Source organism: Sebastes umbrosus, chromosome 3, assembly GCF_015220745.1.
Source record: "Sebastes umbrosus isolate fSebUmb1 chromosome 3, fSebUmb1.pri, whole genome shotgun sequence".
NCBI lineage: Eukaryota > Metazoa > Chordata > Actinopteri > Perciformes > Sebastidae > Sebastes > Sebastes umbrosus.
Window position 1 is genome coordinate 1,047,501 of NC_051271.1, and position 20,160 is coordinate 1,067,660.

The following is a 20,160-nucleotide window of genomic DNA, read 5'->3' on the forward strand; positions in this document are numbered from 1 at the left end:
GGTTAACCCACGTTGACTGACTCGGCTTCGTTACCAAGGTCGAGAGGTGGGTCAGACCGGATCCTACCAAAATAAAAAATAAATAAATATGTCATTAAATGTAGCAAAAATAATATTAAAAATAAATATAGCTATTAATTAATTGATAAAATGTGACAAGGATTGATATTTCTGTTTTAATTTGCTTATTTATTTATTTATCTTTGTATTAATTCCCTTATTTATTTACACTTCAAAAAAACTATTTTATTTCCCCCCAGGGAACAATAAAGTACCCTTCTTCTTATTCTTATTCTTATTCTTATTGTTATTCTAATAATTTATTTCTATAATTTATTTTAATTATTTTTAAGATTTATATAATTTGTATATATTTATTATATTTTATTTATTCATTAATTAATTTATTTTTGTTTTTAGGCATTTATTATTTTTAAATGTATTTATTTATGCATGATTTTTCCTTTGCATTTCATTCCTCATTTATTTCCCCAAACTTATTTATTTCTGTATTCTTTTCTTTATACATTTCTTTATGCATTTCTGCTTTGTTATGCAAATGAGGGGGCTGTCACTCAGCATGTGTGATCATGGGGTCATTAACCCTCGACAGTAGTTTGATTTGTTTAGCCAGGAGGAAAAGTTAAATACTTCCTCTAAGAGATCTGTAGTGTAGTTACTTATTAAATAGTGCTCTTACTTGAACATCAGAGAAGGTTAATTATAACAAACATATACAGTTTCAGGGTCTGCAGACAAAATGTCTAAAGCCACGGAGTCATGTTTCGTTTGTTTACGAGCCGTGGTTCTCTTTAGCAGCGTGCCGTGTGAACCCAAACAAACCCACCGTTCCAGTCGGGTTCGGACCAGAGGAACTGGAGGTGTGATTACATATCTGTTAACTTCCTCTGCAGACTCCCAAACTGAACTCATCCGAGACTAAAGGCAGAGGAGCGCTGCTGACGGACATCCACAAAGGAGCCAAGCTAAAGAAGGTCGGTGTGGTCAACGACCGGAGCCAACCGATCATAGACAGTGAGTCACTGCAAGTTGATTACATATATACACACACACACACACACACACACACACACACACAACTAACAGTGAGCTTATATTATTAAATCTACACACTCAGAAATGTGGCATCAGTCAGCAGCAGTTAGCTAACGTGTTTAATGTTTATGAAATATGTGAACATGCACAGAACAATTCTAAAAAATCAAGTTTAAAAGTTCATTCTGGACCTTGAAAATAAATCTCAAAGTCTACTAACTTGCTTCTTCTGGAGCTTTCAACCACATTTCATGGTCTTCAAAAAAAAATCGAACTCATTGAGTCGCAGCTAAAAATCCCAAAAAGCGAGTTGATTTTGAGTTAAGATTATTTTGTCAAAGATTTTTACTACCGTATTGCTGGGCCCGCTGGAGGGAAGGGAGGCACGGGAGAACCAGAACCAGAACCAGGACTGAGCGGGGCAGACTGTCAGACCCTGCTGCAGTAAAATGAGACGTTTTCTGAAGGGACCCTGGTGCTGGGAAACACTACCGCTTTAGTCCGCAAAGACCGCCAAAGCCAACACAGAATGAAAGTTCCTCATAGAAACTGTAACTCTAGACAACGTAATGTGTCCGTGAAGTGACCCCGTTGTAATGTGACTTACATAGTAATGTTACCTTTTGAACAGACGCAGCATATCTAAATATAAGAGGAAAGTTGACCGAGGTTCTGCCGGGCCTGCTCAACTGTAATTGGAGCACAGAGGGAAACGGGGCGGGACTTAGGAAGGATATTTTCTGCACACTTTCACTACCATGATGTTGAATAACTCGTATTATCTCCAAATATTTAAATATTAAAATGTTTTTTTAGTTCTGCTTTTATGTGTTTGTATTGACGTGGGTCTCTTCTTTTCACTAGAATCCGGAGGAGGTGGCGGCGGAGGAGGAGGTGGCGGCGGCGGAGGAGGTGGCGGCGGAGGAGGAGGAGGAGGAGGAGGAGGAGGAGGAGGAGGAGGAGGAGGAGGGCCGATGGGAATGGGAGGCCTTTTCCAAGGAGGTGTGCCAAAGTTACGCCCAGTTGGAGGTAAAAACTTTAGTCTTTGCTTTTCTTTCTAATGTGAGTATGAAGATGTGAACGTGTTTGCATGTTTATCCTCACGCGCGAGTCAGAGGGTGCAAGCAAAACCCCGTGGTGGCTGAGGTGGGATCCCGGCCCAGCGTGGTCGGGCTCACCACCGGCCCGTCTCGCCCACACTGTCGGGGAGGTGGAGCGTGAGCGCGTGCGATAGGACCCGAAAGACGGTGACGAGAGGTTAACGTCACGCTGCCGTAAAGTGGTACCGGTGCATCCCTATGTAAAACATTGAATATTGATTCTGCTGTTTTAAAAAGATTTTTAGGGGTCAAACTTGGAATAATTAGTGTGTCCGGGTATATAAATATTTAAAGTCAGTACTGTTTGACTTTAATAACTTCAATAATAATGGTGTATTAGTCCAGTCTGGGCTGTTCCAGATCAACAATCAGGAGTTTTTATATGATTTTTGCAGTAAAATGCAGAAGTACTTTGATTTGTTATTTTAACCTAAAACAAAAACATTCCTGTCTGGTTATTTTATTAATGATCTTATTTATCAATTTATTTAAAAAACAAAACAAAGTACTATATCAAAATATGTATTGATATTGCGATATAAAATGTTTTAGCTCTCATAAACACTTCCATCAGTTGATCAATTTAGTGGATCGACAGAAAATGAATCAGCAAATATTGATCGATAATTGATTAGTTGTGTAAGTCATAAATTATGATAAAGATATCCTTGAATCTCCCGTTTCAGCTTCTCAAAATGAGGATTTGCAGCTTTTCTTTATCTTATGTGACAGTTAGTGGAAAGTCTTCTGGGTTTTAGATGTTGGTCGGACGTCTCCTTTGTCTTTAGGGATTTCTGATCACTACATTCCAACATTTTAGGCCAAAGATTTATTGATTAATCAAGAAAACATTCAGCAGATGAATGAATATTTGTTGGTTTCAGTCTGAACCACGTTTCCTCCGAGTGACTTCTAATCTGTTTTTATCTGTTTCTTGTTGTTGCTGTGAAGTCCTAACCACCATCTCTCTGTCTGTTCTCCACCCAGATGGTTCAGCCGGTGGTTCGGTGGGCAGATCCGCCCTGCGGCCTCCGGGGTCCCGGGCCGCGGCCCCTCGCCCCCCCGCCGGCCGCTCCCCCTCGCCCTCCCCGGCCAACAAGCCCTCTCCACCAGAGCACCAGCGCTCCCAACGGCCCTCGCTCCCCGACCTCTCCCGCTCCTCCGGCAGCAGCTCCTCCGGCGGGATGAAGCACAGCACCTCCGCCCCGCCTCCTCCTCCGCCCTTCAACAGAGGAGGCCGCGGCACCGCGCCGCCTACCCCCAATCAGAAAGCACACGCTCCAACTTCCTCCTCCTCCTCTCACAGCAGCAGAGAGAAGCCCCTCCCACCGACGCCCAACAGAGGCCACACCCCTCCCGGCTCCGTGAAGCCGCCTCCGTCTTCCAGCAGACCGCCGACAGGTGGCTCCTCAGCTCCTCCGCCTCCTCCGCCGTACAGACCGCACACGTCGGGCGGCGTCTCCAACGGGCCGTCCCAGATGGACGGCGGCGGGGCTCCGGAGCTCCCACAGAGGCACAACTCCCTGCACAAAAAACACGCATCATCATCATCAGGCGGCAGCCTAGGACGCAGCCACGCTCCTCCACCTCCTCCCTCATCGTCTCCATCCTCCCAGCAGCCTGGCAGACCGCCGCCGCCCGCCAGAGAGCCACCTGGACGCAGAGCAGGTACGACCACCTGCACTGTCAACACACAGTACCGTCAGTCTTTTACAGGTCAGAGGTCACGACTCGTACTGCAGGTTTTATATGTGCTTTAAAAGGTCACTTAACACAATTCTGCTGCTCAATATCTAACGATGTACCTCGTCTTTCTGGGTCCAGAGAATGTCATATTAGATATTCATACATCTCCAGTCGGGCTAGGTATCGGTACTGCTGGTATACGGGTGCAGATGGTACGTAACTGGCTGTCGACTGACGCCTGATGAAGCAGAAATTAGGCCCAAAAATGAGTTGTGCGGCTCAAAATTGGGGCCAGAAACGGGCTAAAATCATACAGTGTATACCCAGCTTATAAAAGGCACAAAAATACTTTATTTAATTCCATGTTGACTGACTGCTCCGTGGTTTGACCAGAGCAACAACTGAAGGTGTTTTGCTGCGTACCTCCACGTTAAGGATACGAGTGAAGTGTCCCGGTGATGAAGACAACAACCTCTCAGCTTTAGGAATGTTCATTCAGAGGCCAAAGCAAGTTGTGACTCGTTATCTCTGAACCTGTGTTGTGCAACGACAGCCTGACAGCAGCGAAATATGCTGAAATACTTCCTCCACAACAGAGATCACAACTACTGTCTGATCGTCGCCTTCTGGAAGTAGAGCAGAGGGCAGCGAGGTGATTGGTTTGGCTCTATGTAACGTATATAAAACCCCTCTCCTGAAGCCAGGTGTTGATACTCAACACCGTAGTTTCATGTTCCCTGTTACAGCTACAGCTGCTTCTGTTGACAGTATTTCAACATGTGGAGTGAATAATAATAATGATACGTGGATAATGATGGGTATTAAATGAGTGTAAAGCCAGCGGTGGCGATATGTGTGAGTTCATATTGAAGGAAATTAATTATTTTATATCCTCCAGTAATTAAGTCTTAGATGATGATTGTGCTTCCTCCCCGGAGCAGATTTAAAGCTCACCGGAGAATATATATATATTCATAATCTGGATTCAGAGTGAACACACATAAAACAGGAAGGCACTTGTTAGCTGGAGCGCTGTGTTGTGATTGGACGACGGCGGCAGAGCGATTTGCCACGAGGCCTCCTGGTTCCTCTGCATTCCTGAAGCCCTGTGGAATATTCCAGCATTCCTCTTCCTCACTTTCTCTCTCTCTCTCTCTCTCTCTCTCTCTCTCTCTCTCTCTCTCTCTGCTGCTTCTCTATGTTTCACATCAAGTTACAAGACATCTTGTTTTTTCTGTCATCGTTCCTGCTCTGTGCTCCTCATCAGGCCGTTCTTTTGTTTTCTTCTGATATTTAAAAGTATTAAAATGATGTGTTACTAGTGCTGAACAGCGGCTACAGTGTATAACTCCAGACATCAGTTACTGGGTCATAGTAGGGCTGTCAATCAATCAAAATATTTAATCATCATTAATCGCACAATTAATCTCATTTTTTGTCTGTTCAAAATGTACCTTAAAGGGGCTCTATGTAAGAATCAGAGATTGCTTGTTAACAGCAACACATGTGGCCGTTAAGTCAACGACAGTCGGCGTCCTGTTGCTCGCACTACGTAGACGTGAGCGAGCATCGAGCATCAAAACAGTGAGGCGACACACGAGACTTGAACGTGACTGACAGGCATCGGGTTGATTAGCAACATTAGCAGCTAAAACCACAACATCACTGTATATTTCAGCTGCTTGGCAGTAATGTTAGCTGACCAGACGAAGGTCTCTCCGTGAACCGAAGGCCCGGCAGATGTTGATCCTAGTCTTAACTTTACCTGCTTCAGCCTCCCGACCGTGGTCAGAAGGCTCAGGGGAGACTCCGTAGTTTTGTCTCCTGGGCCGGAGTCGATAACGTTCCTCAGTCCGGAGTTAACCGCCGTTACTCCACAGTTTTCCTCCGACGTCGGTCACATTCCTGTTTCACCAGACGGGCTTCGCCAGATATAACTTTGACTATGACTTGCCCCAAACTGCATGTGATTATCATAAAGTGGGCATGTCTGTAAAGGGGAGACTCGTGGGTACCCATAGAACCCATTTACATTCACTGATCTGGAGGTCAGAGGTCAAGGGACCCCTTTGAAAATGGACATGACAGTTTTTCCTCGACAAAATGTAGCGTAAGTTTGGAGCGTTATTTAACCTCCTTCACTACCAGCTAGTCTGACATGGTTGGTACCGATGGATCTATCAGGTTTTATAGTTTCATATGATACCAGTATCTTCACTCTAGCTTTAACACTGAGCCGCTACAACCTAACAATTGCAATGCGTTAAAGAAATTAGTGGCGTTAAAATTAATTTACGCTAAGGTGTTATTATCACGTTAACTTTGACGAGTCTGAGTGGAACATTGTTTGGTATCAGACTGTAAACATCTCAACATGATGTCAAATCGTCTCCAGTGTTTGATTCATGGGAACAAATGAAACCTTAAAGCACTCATCACTTCCATTATTATTCATGTCATCCTCATCGTGTGTGTGTGTGTGTTGTCCACACAGCTCCCCAGGTGCCCCCCTCCGGGTCTCGTAACGGCAGTCGGGACGCCCCTCCTCCCCCGCCGCCGTACCGCGTCCACAGCTCTGCCGCCTCAGAGCCGCCACACAGCCGACCGGGCAAACCACCTCCACCTTCCTCCTCTTCCTCCTCTGTCTCATCATCCTCCTCCTCCTCCTCCTCCCGAACCCCGGCTGGACCCCCTCCACCGCCCCCGCCCATCCGGAACGGCCACTCCTCCACCTCCTCCTCCAAGTCCATCATAGGTGAGTCGTCATGTTCCTCCTCTTCTTCCTCCTCCTCCTCGTCATTCAGGATTCCACCAACAGCTGCTGAAACACTTTGACTTTCTCAGTGTTACTAAACAACCAGCAGCTCTTCCTCCGGGTGGTCCATCGCTCCGGAGTTACTGCTGCAGGAGTTTAGGAGGAACATAAACACGGGATTGGTGTGATCTTTAGTACATTTATTATCCAGGTTTCCATTCAGAAGTAGCACACATTTAACCGAACTTTCAGAAAATCTGCAAAAGAAGAATGTATGCAGTATTTTCCATCCACCAATATGTGAATATTAGGAGTCGAATCATCGCGAAATAAACTGTTGAAACGTCCAAGTGGTGGTTGTACAAATACAAAACATCACCAAAGCAACTGGATGTATAATAATGGATATATTGGCTGTAATTCATCACTTGTATTATCTTCTAATACGCCCGTGGTCTGGGGTCTGTTGGACTCCAGTTAGGATCCTTGACATGAAAAAGTTTGAGATTGCTCTCAAAATCTGGATTTTTCTAATTTACATTAATGTCCAATGCTCACTTTCTGCTCCTCTGGGAATCAGCCGGGCTAAAGGTTTAATAAATACATAAGTAAATAGTTATAATAGCATTCATATTTATAATATGTTATTGTTTTACATTAATTATGACAGTAGAATAAACAGATTTATCAGTTTGCTGCTCAGACACAAACCAGCATGAGTGCTCCTGCAGCTTGGAGGATGACCTTTGACCTGCAGCTTCTACTATAGTCAGACGTCATATTCACATTTTACCAACAACCTTCTTTCAAACAGTGTGGCTAATTAACGTAGACAGGAAATGACTCTAATTAATATGTAATATCATAGAAATGCTAAAATCCACTGGAGGGGCCTTTAAACCCACACCTTCAGTTTGTAATGTAGACCCTCTGTTGAGGACGTTATCGAGCCGTTTCCCTTCTGCGTCGCAGACAGTCCTAAACTGGTGTAGTGACCCTTTAATATCCCCGAATGTCTGAGAGGCTTCCATGCAGCCAGACTTCTTTCCACCCTTCAGCTCTTCACCATGACTGAAACATCTGGCAGAAGGACATTTCCGATGTTTCAGATGAAGGGTTAGGACTGGCTGCCGTGACTCCTACAAACCATCTGCCAGCTGAGCTGTTGAACTAGTAGTGTCTTTAACTCTTGTGTCTTTAGTAGAAGTATTCTGTGTGGTTAATCCTCAGTCACAAGAGCTGTTAACGTCGGGGTTTTGTTTCTGATCTTGATGTGATGGAGGTGGCGCTGATTAATGACCGCCATCGTCATCGATAGTCAAATATTCCACCGCCGCCATGCAAACGAGCCCTTTTTCTGTTTCCTATTGTGTCAGGAGGGAAGAGACGGTTCCTCGATTACTGTCTGAGGTTCATGTAGAACACGTACACGCAGGAAACACACATTTATACAGGGCTGATAGTCAGGGTCCCTTGACCTCTAACCTCCAGATCAGTGAATGAAAATGGGTTCTATGGGTACCCACGAGTCTCCCCTTTACAGACATGCCCACTTTATGATCATCACATGCAGTTTGGGGCAAGTCATAGTCAAGTCAGCACACTGACACACTGACAGCTGTTGTTGCCTGTTGGGCTGCAGTTTGCCATGTTATGATGTGAGCATATTGTTTTATGTTAAATGCAGTACCTGTGAGGGTTTCTGGATCAATATCTGTCATTGATTTGTGTTCATTGATTTACAATAATAAATATATACATACATTTACATAAAGCAGCATATTTGTCCACTCCCATGTTGATAAGAGTATTAAATACTTGACTAATCTCCCTTTAAGGTTCATTTAGAACAGATGTGTGATTAGATATTTTAGTCGATTGACAGCCGTAGTCCCAAAACACATAACCTGTAACTAACTACAGATTTAAAAATGATCACGTAGTCGAGTCAACAGAAACTGAAGGTCGGATTCATAACAGGCTGTTATTATGGATTAGATTGTCCAGGTGTGCCTAATAAACTGGTCACTTTATGTATATGCACATTTTAAAAAGCTTCTTTTTTTTGTATTTGTTTTCTTCCTCAGATGATTTTGAATCCAAGTTCAACTTCCACCCTGTTGAAGACCTCCCACCTCCAGAGGAGTACCGGCATTTCAGCAAGGTCTACCCGAGCAAGACCAACAAGGGTACGATTACACTCGTCTCATTTAAACTCTCTAAACTCTTCAATGCTCTCGGCTGCTCACGTGTACTTTCACATGTCCGTCCTGCTCACTGAGAGCGCTGCTGTCAGACGAGTTTGGTTTATTTGACCAGTTAAAAAAGAGACGTAAAGAACAAGGGAAGATTAAGAGGTGAAGAAAGGTGATTTAACTCTTTATGTTGCTCTTCAAGGTGAAGCTGTTTATCAGGAGGAAGGTTAGTTTCATGTGACTGATCGAGCTGCTGATGTTGTTTATGTTACCAGTTAACCCTCCGAGACCCACGATACAGACCCACTTTACTGTCTTTCAGAGGCTCTAGTAGGTTCAGTTTTAAAGCTAGAGTGAAGATACAGATATCATATGAAACTAGAAAACCTGATGAATCCATCGGTACCAACTAACTACTAATAACTGATCATTATGTTCTTCTCATGGCTGATACCGATAAGATAACCGTTCATTTCTAGGGCTGTCAAAGTTAACGCAAATCTGATTTAACGTCACAAATTCCTTTAACGCATTAACGCAACTTGTGATTATTAGGTTGTAGCGGCTCAGTTTTAAAGCTAGAATGAATGGATGGATGGATCAGACTAGAGACCTAGAGCATTCAGAGGATGGATGGATCAGACTAGAGACCTAGAGCATTCAGAGGATGGATGGATCAGACTAGAGACCTAGAGCATTCAGAGGATGGATGGATCAGACTAGAGACCTAGAGCATTCAGAGGATGGATGGATCAGACTAGAGACCTAGAGCATTCAGAGGATGGATGGATCAGACTAGAGACCTAGAGCATTCAGAGGATGGATAGCTTTCCTAGCTAGATTGACATAAAGGGGTTTCTGAGCAGTTTTGGACCTCCCTAAAGGAGACTAGAACGGCTCTATTTTGGGTCTCAAAGGGTTAAATCTTTACCAACCCTGCCTGTAATAATATCCACTAGTGTGTGTTATAAAGTGGGAGAGATGACCTGTAGTGACCCCCCTCCCCCTTTTTGTCTCTCCTTCTGCCCTCAGCCATGATGAGAGGAGCTCCTCCAGCGCCGCCGGTGGGGAGGTGAACGGACCTCAGCTCAGGACTTTAACTCTCAGTCAGCCGACTCGATGGACAGGCGGCGGCGGGAGAGAGAGAGGGAGAGAGAGAGAGAGAGAGAGTGGTGAAGAAGCACTCAAATCACACAACACACACACTACAACACACACTAACACTAGAACCACCAGCTGGAAGTTAAAACACTACGACACCACAGCAGGTCTGACACGACCTCGCCTCGCCGCTCACTTTCTGTCTGTCTGTGAGAGGAACAAATCAACCGCTCAGAGACGTTCTGACGGCGGCCGGCTCGACGGGACGGAGAGGCTTCCGTTACCACGGCAACATATCAGGACCAAACACTTCCACATCTGAGCATTCCACCGTCTGTTTTAATGCATAATCATGATAACGGTGATCTTCTGTTTGATTTTATGATTTTGGTGTCAACACTACGAATGGAAACTGTCTTTTGAATTTATGTTTTCAGCAGAATTCCCACAAAACTGATGATGCCATGAATGTTGGGGGCTTATTGAGGGTTATTTTTTATTTCTTTGGGTTTCTATATATTTAGTCTTAAACAGCCATTCCAGCAGTGCCAGGTGAACCAGCTCTCTGTGTCAGTGTGCCAAAAGCAGATTGAACCACAGAGGACCGTTTCCTCCATGTTTATTATTATTATTATTATTATTATTATTACTGACATGTTTTAAATTCTCCAAACGAAATGCATTCCTGGACAGCTCGCCATGTTCTGACTTGCTCTGGTTGTTTATTTGTACGTTTGGAGAGAGACTACTTTTGTTTCGTTTGTACCCCCCGACTTTCCTTTTATTCGGGGGAGTTTATATTTCCATCTTCAGGCGATGTTGCACGGCAGCTTAAAGGGATAGTTCAGGTGTTTCTCAGTGGGGTGGTATGAGCTACTCATCCATAGTCAGTGTGTTACTACAGTAGAGAAACAGACAGGAGAACCAGCACGGGAGCAAAGCGACGTCCTGCTGTGGACGGGGACGGCAGAAAAACAGATATTAGATACCTAAAAAAAAACAATATCAGTTCGAGTGTACGCTATATTTAGATTATTTTCCCAGTTTTTCTTGCCGTCAGACGGCTATGGTGTATGTTTCCAACAGGGAACTGAACTGTTATCGATGCTTTCGCCAACCAGACTCCACTGGACAAACATTCAAGTCATTTAACCTCTCAGAACACGAAGGTTGCCGGTCTACCGCTGGCTCCATCGGTTAGTTTGTGTTATTGTGTGAATTCAGTTAGTTCGGATTCAACAAAGTCACAGAATATCACAAACTAACTAACCGATGGATGCAGCGGTAGACCAGCAGCTCCTGTGTTCTGGGAGGTTAAATTACAGTTTTTCCAATGGAGTCTGGTGGCGTGGAAGAGAGAATAGATGGATACAACGGCTTCAGTTCCCCTTCAGAAGTGTCCGTCTGACGGCGAGGTAAAACAGTGAACATATTCTAAATATAGCGTACACTTACACTTGATTAATTTAGGTGTCTAAAATCCTCCTCCCACTCCCGTGCTGGTTCTCCTGTCTGTTTCTCTACTGTAGTAATACACCGACTATGGATGAATACCTCATACAACCCCACTGAGAAACACCCGAACTATCCCTTTAACTGCTAAACCAAGACACTGTGCATGACACTTATTTATGCACTTACGATAACGGAAGTCTTCACGTCAATGTGACAAAAACCTAGATAAACTACAAGGGTTCGTCCCCGATGTGTTCGACAAACTGTTTCACATGGTCGGCGTCTTTCTCCGAACACACAGCGGAGGCCAACACTAAATTATGATTTGTTTACTGGACCGAGAGCGTGTGTGTGATTTAGCTGCAGACTTCTGTAGGTGTTTTTTTTTTTTTTTTTTTTATAAATAAGGGATCATTTATCAACTTTCTGTCGGTCGGTCTAAAAGATCAACTCTCTTCTGAATCCATCGTTTTATTTTGCTGCTGCTGCTGGTGGTTCTTGTTTTATCGGAGGACTGTCCGGCCAGAGAAGGACCAGATATCGATTAATTGCTATGCAAGGAGCAGTTTGTACAGATGGTAGTTGGTAGTTGATAGCAGCTAACCAAAAGGAACACTTAAGTGCCAGAGAACTGTTCAAGCAGACTTTACTTTCCTTTAAGCTCGACTTTAAAACACTAATTCTGTCATGTTGAAGATGAACATAAAGAAATTCTCAGTGACGCAGCGCCCCCTGCTGGTCCTCCTCGCCTTACACCAACCTGTCGTCACTCCCATCGGTACCAGTGCTTTCTGTTTTTTAGGGGGGGGGGGGGGACGACAAGGTAAATAAGAAACAAGTTTATTTGATAAATGCAATAAATATTGTATATTGACTTATTAAGGAATGTGGTAATCATAGTTATTGATCTATTTTTATGTTGTATAAAGCTTGTAATATAGGACAGAGAAGTGATTATAAGGATGTTCCAGTGGGGGGGGGCTCTGGTCTGTAATGAGCTGAATGGATGTGTGAGGGGACGTTTTGGGGATCCTGTTTCTGTTAATCCGTTTGGCGGGTGCTGTAGTGAAGGTGTGTGGCGGCGGATGACATCACTAAACTATACTTCCTGTCCCGGATGTACTGTATGCTCACCTTGTCACGCAGGTGACCCCGACACAAGCTTGTCCTCCCTCTGTGGTCATTTCATGTTAATCAACCATGTTTTTATCATTTGAAACAATTTCAAATAAATATGGGTAAAAGGGTACTTTCTGTGTTTTCTCTTCTTTCTGTGTTTTACTGAGAATAATAATAATACAGCAGAGTTCAGAGGGACACTTCTCCTTCAGCGAGACGCTTTCTGTAATGTTGTCAGACACTTTTAATAACCATCAATCAATCAACATTTATTTGTATAGCCCTTTACGACAACCCAAAGGTACCCAAAGTGCTTCACATTAACATCAAGAAATAACAGGAATAAAAACAACATGTCATAAAATCATAAAAAGGTTCATAAAAAGCATAGGGAAAATGTCACAGCGCTATAGGTATTAAAAGCCAATCTAAATAAAAAAGTCTTCAGCTTAGATTTAAAGAGTACGAGGTCATTGACAGTGTGTATATCAGGGGGGAACTTGTTCCAGAGTTTAGGAGCAGCGATCACCCCACAGCTTCTACCTCGACCTCGGGACTTCTAAAACAAGCTGACCAGATGACCACAAAGCCCCGTTATGCTCGCGGAAAGTCCAAATCTTGGACAAATAAGGCGGGGCGAGGCCGTTAATGGCTTTAGAAACAAACATCAAAAGCTCAAGAGCTTAAAATATATTCTAAAGCCAACTGGAAACCAACAGAGTGAGTAAAGTACGGGGGGGGGTTAACGTGATCTCGTCTGGAAGCGTTAGTTAAAAATTGAGCAGCAGCATTTCCACCAGTTGGAGGCGATCGAGGGAAGACTGGTTGAGACCAACATACAGTGCATCACAGTAGATGGGTAGGTAGCTAGATAGATAGATAGATAGATAGATAGATGGACGGATGGACGGATGGATGGATAGATAGAGTAACTTTATTGACCTCGAGGGAAATTCAAGTTTCCAGCATCACAGTTCCATAGTGCAAAACATATTAGTAAAAAGACACAAGTTAGTAGTACAAAGTACAAAGTATAAAAAATATACCAGATATAAAAATACCAGGAGATGAAGAAACTATTACAGATGTGAATATTGTGCAGAGTAACAGCTGAGATACAGAACTATTACAGATGTGAATATAGTGCAGAAAGTGATATAGTGCTGGATGATAAAATAAAGGAGATATAGATAATAAGAAATGTCAGATATGGAATATAATGCGGGATGAGAACTGAGGTAGACAATAATCAAGTCTCCAGCAAATAAAGGCGTGAACTGCCTTCTCAAGATGGTGCTGATTGAGGAAGAGCTTTACTTTAGCCAGAAGACGAAGCTGGAAAAAACTCGTTTTAACAACAGAGTCAATCTGTTTATCAAATTATCAGCTGTCAGATGTCAAAAACTGCTGCAACAACTTATGAGACATAATAGAACATGGGGATTACCATCAGATGCTTCTGTTATAATGATCTAAACCCTGATACACTTTTACTATTAATTTTAATGAATTAACTAATTCATGTTTATTTCTGATTAATGACTAGAACAACTTGACCCTCAGTGCTGAGCTGCATCTGAAATTAATCTCCAGGTTCTCAGCTTTCAGATGATGTTCACCACTTCTCTGTGACGCCTGCTGTGGAGTATTGAGCCACAGACCCGGGAAGACGACTTGACAGCAGGAACTTACTGTTCTGATGCTCTGACCAGCGGACTCTCTCTACCGACTCCTCAGCCTGTTAGAATACAGATTACAGGCTGTTAAGTTAATACCGTCACCATGGCTGTTTCGTCGGCGGAGATATTACTAATATCAACCTGTCTGTGTTCCGTTCCCGGACAGTTAAGTGACGCCGTTCACCTGAGCCCATCGGACGGGTCTAGTTTAACCTCAAAGTTACCGGGTAAGAAGGTTTTTTATGTTTATAACATTGTTATAATGTTGTTAGTTAATGTTTATAACATTGTTGAAAACGTTGTGGGCTAAAAATGTCTAGTTTAACTTTAAAGCAAAGAGTGTTGAAGTGAGGACGCCATGTTGTTAAAAAGCATCGGAGTTTCTTTCCGGATGCTTCTATAGTCAAAGTTACCTTCAAAAGGGATGGTGTTCACCGTGTTCATAAGAAAAGTGGAAACTTTCTGAAAGTTGTGACGTGTTTGATGACGTTGTGAGAAGCGAGGACATTTCAGTTCACGTTTCAGAAGGTGTTAGCTTGTTAGCTTGTTAGCTTCTGTTAGCTTCTAGATGCCGACAGTAGCGTTAACATCGCCGTTGCTTAGCAGCGTATCGTGTACAGACTCTCCATCACGAGCTCACCAGTTTCATTTCTTTGTCATGGTGGAAAACTGTTTGCTAAGTTTTGCTAGCGATAGCATTAGCATCTGTTAGCAGGAGAACTGCGGAGCGCTAACAGGACATGCTACTCACACGGACAACATTTAACATCCAGTGATTTGTTGCGTCAACGATTTGGAATTGAAATCAATAACTGTGTATTTTGTGATGATACTGAAACTACTGGTCATTTATTTGGTCATTGTCTGTATTCTGGAGCTTTATGGCTTCTGACACATGACTGGCTTCTCCAACAGTTTCTCATCCGGGAAACTTCTCTCTGAAGGACATTGTTTATGGAGTTTATGGAGTTTATGGACAATAACAAAGAGGACTTTCTGGTGAATAACATTCTCATTCTTGGAAAATTGTATTTGCACAAATCCAAGTATATGAAAGTGAAACCTGGTTTAATGGGTTTCATTCTGAGTTTCTTACATAAAAGCCCTTAAAGTCATTTAAAAAAGAAATGCATTGAAACTTCTTATAATAATAGAAGAATATGAATAACATGTACAGCCCTATAGCCCTTAATTTAATTTATTATTATTGTTATTATTATTAATATGAATTACAGGTACAGCCCTTAATTTATTATTATTTTCATGTATAATTTTACATATTTTATCTGTTCTTGTTCTGTATGCATCTTGTCCTTTTACTTGAATGCAATGATCTATGAGCCATGTTGTTTGTAAATTTGAATTCTTCTTTAAGTTTATTTGACAAGAAAAAATGTAAAGTTTCAAACTAAAAATGGACGCAAAAATGCAATGAAATTCATGCAATCCAAAATAAATTCATACATATATAAAGTGATGAAGTGGTCTCCTCTCTCTCTCTCTCTCTCTCTCTCTCTCTCTCTCTCTCTCATATATATATATTGTGGTATGGAGGTGAGCTCGATGCTTTTGGGCTGGTTTGGTTTCTATTGACTCGGTTACTTGTTTTCTCTCAAAAAACACTTGTAACACTGGTCCGAATTCACTTGTGAATTTTCCACTCACTCTTGATGTTTGTCATCAACCTGGTTCAGCTTTAGAATGTACAAATTGTTAAATCTTGAGTCTCTGGCAACACTGGTCCGAGTCAGAACTATTTGGGTCGAGGAGAATCCGAGGGAAACAAATCCGCTGAAGATAACTGAAATACAGTCTACAGTCTGTGGATTTGGTCAGGTTTCGATAGCACATCATAGCATATGGATATATTTTTGTTTATTTGTATTTTATATATAATAAACTTCTTCTCACTCACAATACGAGCCTCATCTTTGAGATCGCTGACCAAGGAGTGTCTGCAAGTTGGACGTGGTGGTCTACATGAGTCAGAACCCTTTACGTCCTGCTAGAAGTGGCGAGGACGTAACATTATAGGAATTGTTGCACCACTGAGTTGAGAAATGAAAACATGGACTGTGAGTGTTTAAATGTTTGAAGAGATGTCCGTCCTGTCATGAGTGTTCAAGCTGTGTTTGTTTCTCCAGGAGAACGGAGTCTCATCTGCCCGACTGAGCCGATCCAGGCGACAGAAGGAGCTAGAGTCATTCTACAATGTCATCTGGATCCCCTGCTAGACTTGACTGATCGTACAGTGGATGTGAGGAGACCTGACCTCCAAGACCAGGACAATGTCGTCCTCTCCTATCGACATGGACGGGACTATCTTGATCCCCAGATGTCTGAATACAGAAACAGGACAACTCTGGACCATGAAGACCTGGCCGGAGGAATCATCACAGTGGGGATCTCTTCAGTAAATGTGTCTGACAATGGAACTTACAGATTCTACATTCCTAAGCTGAACACCGAATCTAACATTTACCTCAACATTGGTAAGCATGCTCACTTTAATTCACTTTAATTCACTTTAATTCACTTTAATTCACATACTAAAAACGTTTTGGCCCTGACCCTGACTTGAGTCTTTAATACTGAATAATTACTTAGTCCGATCTTTATATCTAGATTTTCTTGCACCTAAAGATGCTCATTATAGATTGTAAAAATAGATATCTATACGTGGCTGCAGAAGATGTTTAATGTTGATCGACTGTCTGGTGGAGCTGCTGCTGAATTTTTAAATGTGTTTCCTCTAGGGCCGTCAAAGTTAACGTGATAATAACATGTTAACACAAACTGGTTTTAACGCCACTAACTTCTTTAACACAACTTGTGATTTTTAGGTCATAGCGGCTCAGTTTTAAAGCTAGAGTGAAGATACTGGTCTGAAACTAGAGAACCTGATGAATCCATCGGTACCAACCAGGTCATACTAAACTTGCCCTCTTTATGATCATCACATGCAGTTTGGGTCAAGTCATAGTCAAGTCGGCACACTGACACACTGACAGCTGGTGTTGCCTGTTGGGCTGCAGTTTGCCATGTTATGATTGGAGCATATTGTTTTATGTTAAATGCAGTACCTGTGAGGGTTTCTGGACAATATCTGTCATTGTTTTGTGTTCATTGATTTACAATAGTAAATATATACATACATTTACATAAAGCAGCATATTTGTCCACTCCCATGTTGATAAGAGGATTAAATACTGGACTAATCTCCCTTTAAGGTTCATTTAGAACAAATAAAAAAATGTGTGATTAATCGTGATTAACTACGGACAATCATGCGATTAGATATTGTAATTGACAGCCCTAATATTTTCACATTAATCTCTTTGTTTTTACGATGTGTGTGTATTTTAACATTTAACCTCTCTGGACACAGGCAGAGTTAAGCACATAGCCTGCTTCGTCTGATTATTCTGTGTTTTAAGAGTACTGAGAAGATGTTTTTTTCCAGCAGAACCCACTGACCAACCGAAAGAGTCAAAGAGATTTGATTCCATCACAACTAGACCCCCAGTGGAAGACGTGACCGAGTCAGGAGATCGTGGTAAATGTCTTTGATTCACTTTATCCTGAATACAAGATCCTCTGACTGTGGGAGTTGTGTGTAAATGTGTTTGTTTTAATCACCAGCTGTACATTATAGATGAATTATCAGAATTAATAATCACATTATGTTGAAAAAAACCCACATCACCTTTAAGCCTGTCCTTCTTCTCACCTCACCTCTGTCTGATATTCCTGCAGGTCCAACGGTGGCTGTCTGGAAAATTGCCCTTCCCAGTGTTATTGGTGGTGCTCTTCTTCTTCTTCTTCTTCTTCTTCTTCTTCTTCTCCTGGTGAAACTCGGAGTGATCAGTAAGTTACAAACTTCTGCTCTACAGCATTTTATTCATTGGTGTAATTTAACTATATCATCTTATATTAGAGCCATTTCTCAGTTTAAAACCATCTCCCCATCAGACCTCCTTCATCTGGTGACCCGTTGAGGACAAAACTAGCTAGCTGTAAAAACATGATTATAACAACTGATCCAAACGTTTGACTGGTTGTGTATGTATGTGTACTCTACCTAACCAGTAAACATCAACTTTGCTAAAAGCTGCTTTCTGTGTCCTCTTAGAGAAATGTTGTCAGAGGCCCAGAGGACGGAGAGACGAAGAAGCAAACGGCCATGTATTGAACCATCTGATGACCTCATCAGCCGCCGATAATAACCAGGATGGCCGCAGAGAAAACGGCGTGCAAGAACAGATGACGGAGAGATGCTCAGCTGTGTGAATTCGGTTCTCTTCCAGCACATTTATAAGTATTAAGAAAAATAGATTTTATTTTTTAAAAAGGCCTGCCCACCAAATACCTCGGGTGCTATCGAACAGCGCCCTTCCATTCGCTGGACGACCCGCTCTACCTCTGAGCCACAGAGCATATATTTTTTAAAGCCTGAAGACAGAGCCATGAGGAGGAGCAGACGTCGAGTTTTCTCTCAGAACACTTGAATTACAACATGCTGAAAGGGTATTATGGGAATTTTTGCCCAATGATGCCAAACACTTGTTGCCTTCTGTAGCTTTAATACAGCGATAGCTTTCACTGAATTGAGCCAAAGAAATCAATTGTTTATGGTGCGTAGAGCGTTCACTATAGAGAATAATATATATAGAATAAGACCGTCTGGGTGGTTCGTGATGTCCACAGTTATCTCTCTAGAGGGAGCACCACCGGTTTTGTGCCATAAAGCTGTATGGGGAAGGACTCGTTTATTCAGCAGCAGTTACATGGAATGGGTTACCTGCAAGCCTTAAGTCGATATATATATATATATATATATATATATCTCCTTTATTTAACCAGGTAAAAACTCATTGAGATTGTTCTAACCTCTGGGACCAACATCTGTAGAACATTATGAGAGCTCAGGTCATATTGATTGTGGTTTGTGCACATGTACGTACACAGATAGGAAGGAACCAGACCAAGGAGCGATTTATATATAAGAGCCGACCAATGTGAAAGTCTGCGGACATCCAGAGATGTTCCTTTAGCAGCATACGGGGTACAGAGGTGAACCAGATGTCCACAGCCAGTAATAAAGCATAAAGCACAATGGTGACCAGCATCCAGCTGTTTTAGGCACTGGTCAGGTTCCTTCAAACGGAGCACATCATCCAATAAAGGTCAGAAAGTTGCTGAAATCAAAAGTTTGCTCGTCTGGAGGGAGAAACAGGATTTGTTTCTAAAAAAAGAATCCGATTTAATTTTCAGTTTGGAAACCAGGTTTTCAATGTGTGATTTGAAGTTCTAATCAATAATGATTCCTAAATACTTGAATGTTGGGACCATTAATATCAACCCCTCGAGTGGTTGAGACCTTAAGCAGATTAGATGGTCTGTGTAACGGTGTTAAAAGTGCACTATTATGAAGTCTGATTTGCAATTTAATGTAAGTTGTGTGAGGAAAAATACGCTGTGTTATTTTATGGTTTACCGTGGAAAATTAAACCATTGAAGTTATAACCTTTTAGTGTATCATGTTTATACACTGCAAAAAAGGATTTTTAAGAAAGTAAAAAAAGCTTTGTTTCAGATGTTTTTCAGCCAATTTTGGTAGCTCTTTTTTAATGCACTTTTACAATAAGTTAAATACATACTCTAATGCCATTTTAATGTATTTTGTAGTTGTATTTATTTTTTCATTTTCATACTGTATGTCTTTCATATATCTCAATGTTGTATAAATAAAAAATAATTACATTTCCACACTGTTGTCCCTGGTCTAACAGAAGTAGCACTAACTAACAGAAGGATGAAGACACCATGAAAAGTTGACTTTTGATGCTACAAACATGTGATTTATCTTATAGAATATGATGCATCGCTGAAGATTAAACTAAAATAAAGTTATATAAAGGAGTTAAGATTAGCACAACCTTAATCATCTCCAGCATATTAATGCAGAAACATCAGATATTATAGTAAAACACAGACACAAGGAGTACTTTATC

The 20,160-nt window shown here is 42.0% G+C and overlaps 3 protein-coding genes and 1 long non-coding RNA gene across 7 annotated transcripts in view; 2 read left to right on the top strand and 2 right to left on the bottom strand.

Annotated features, from left to right (window-relative positions):
* The window catches only part of LOC119485051, a 2,165-nt gene extending 254 nt beyond the window's left edge, over positions 1-1,911 (bottom strand). Inside the window, exons 1-3 of the long non-coding RNA XR_005206172.1 lie at positions 1,409-1,911; positions 848-1,043; positions 1-63 (exon numbers count right to left, since the gene is read on the bottom strand). The exon at positions 1-63 is cut by the window's left edge and continues 254 nt beyond it. This is a non-coding gene — a long non-coding RNA (uncharacterized LOC119485051). The remainder of the gene's footprint in view (positions 64-847; positions 1,044-1,408) is intronic.
* Positions 1-12,597, top strand: part of wipf2a (WAS/WASL interacting protein family, member 2a) — a 24,132-nt gene extending 11,535 nt beyond the window's left edge. The window contains exons 3-9 of one of the 3 annotated variants that reach the window (XM_037764276.1): positions 915-1,035; positions 1,921-1,968; positions 2,014-2,085; positions 3,144-3,824; positions 6,337-6,597; positions 8,685-8,786; positions 9,825-12,597. In XM_037764276.1, the coding sequence (XP_037620204.1) occupies positions 915-1,035; positions 1,921-1,968; positions 2,014-2,085; positions 3,144-3,824; positions 6,337-6,597; positions 8,685-8,786; positions 9,825-9,868 (1,329 nt within the window). In that variant the 3' untranslated portion in view covers positions 9,869-12,597. Of the gene's footprint in view, positions 1-914; positions 1,036-1,920; positions 2,086-3,143; positions 3,825-6,336; positions 6,598-8,684; positions 8,787-9,824 lie in introns of all 3 variants that reach the window. The other 2 variants (XM_037764277.1, XM_037764275.1) reach the window with 2 other exon arrangements.
* The window catches only part of LOC119484981 (NACHT, LRR and PYD domains-containing protein 12-like), a 956,516-nt gene that overhangs the window by 382,750 nt on the left and 553,606 nt on the right, over positions 1-20,160 (bottom strand). The window lies entirely within an intron of this gene.
* On the top strand, positions 14,186-19,915 carry LOC119485026 (myelin-oligodendrocyte glycoprotein-like). Of its 2 annotated transcripts, none has more exons than XM_037764299.1 (5): positions 14,186-14,373; positions 16,291-16,638; positions 17,610-17,702; positions 17,903-18,013; positions 18,279-19,915. In XM_037764299.1, the coding sequence occupies exons 1-5, from the start codon at positions 14,250-14,252 to the stop codon at positions 18,434-18,436; spliced, it is 834 nt and encodes a 277-aa protein (XP_037620227.1). In that variant the 5' UTR covers positions 14,186-14,249; the 3' UTR covers positions 18,437-19,915. The 2 variants fall into 2 exon arrangements, with proteins under 2 accessions (XP_037620227.1, XP_037620228.1); XM_037764300.1 differs by having other exon boundaries at positions 14,188-14,373; positions 17,613-17,702.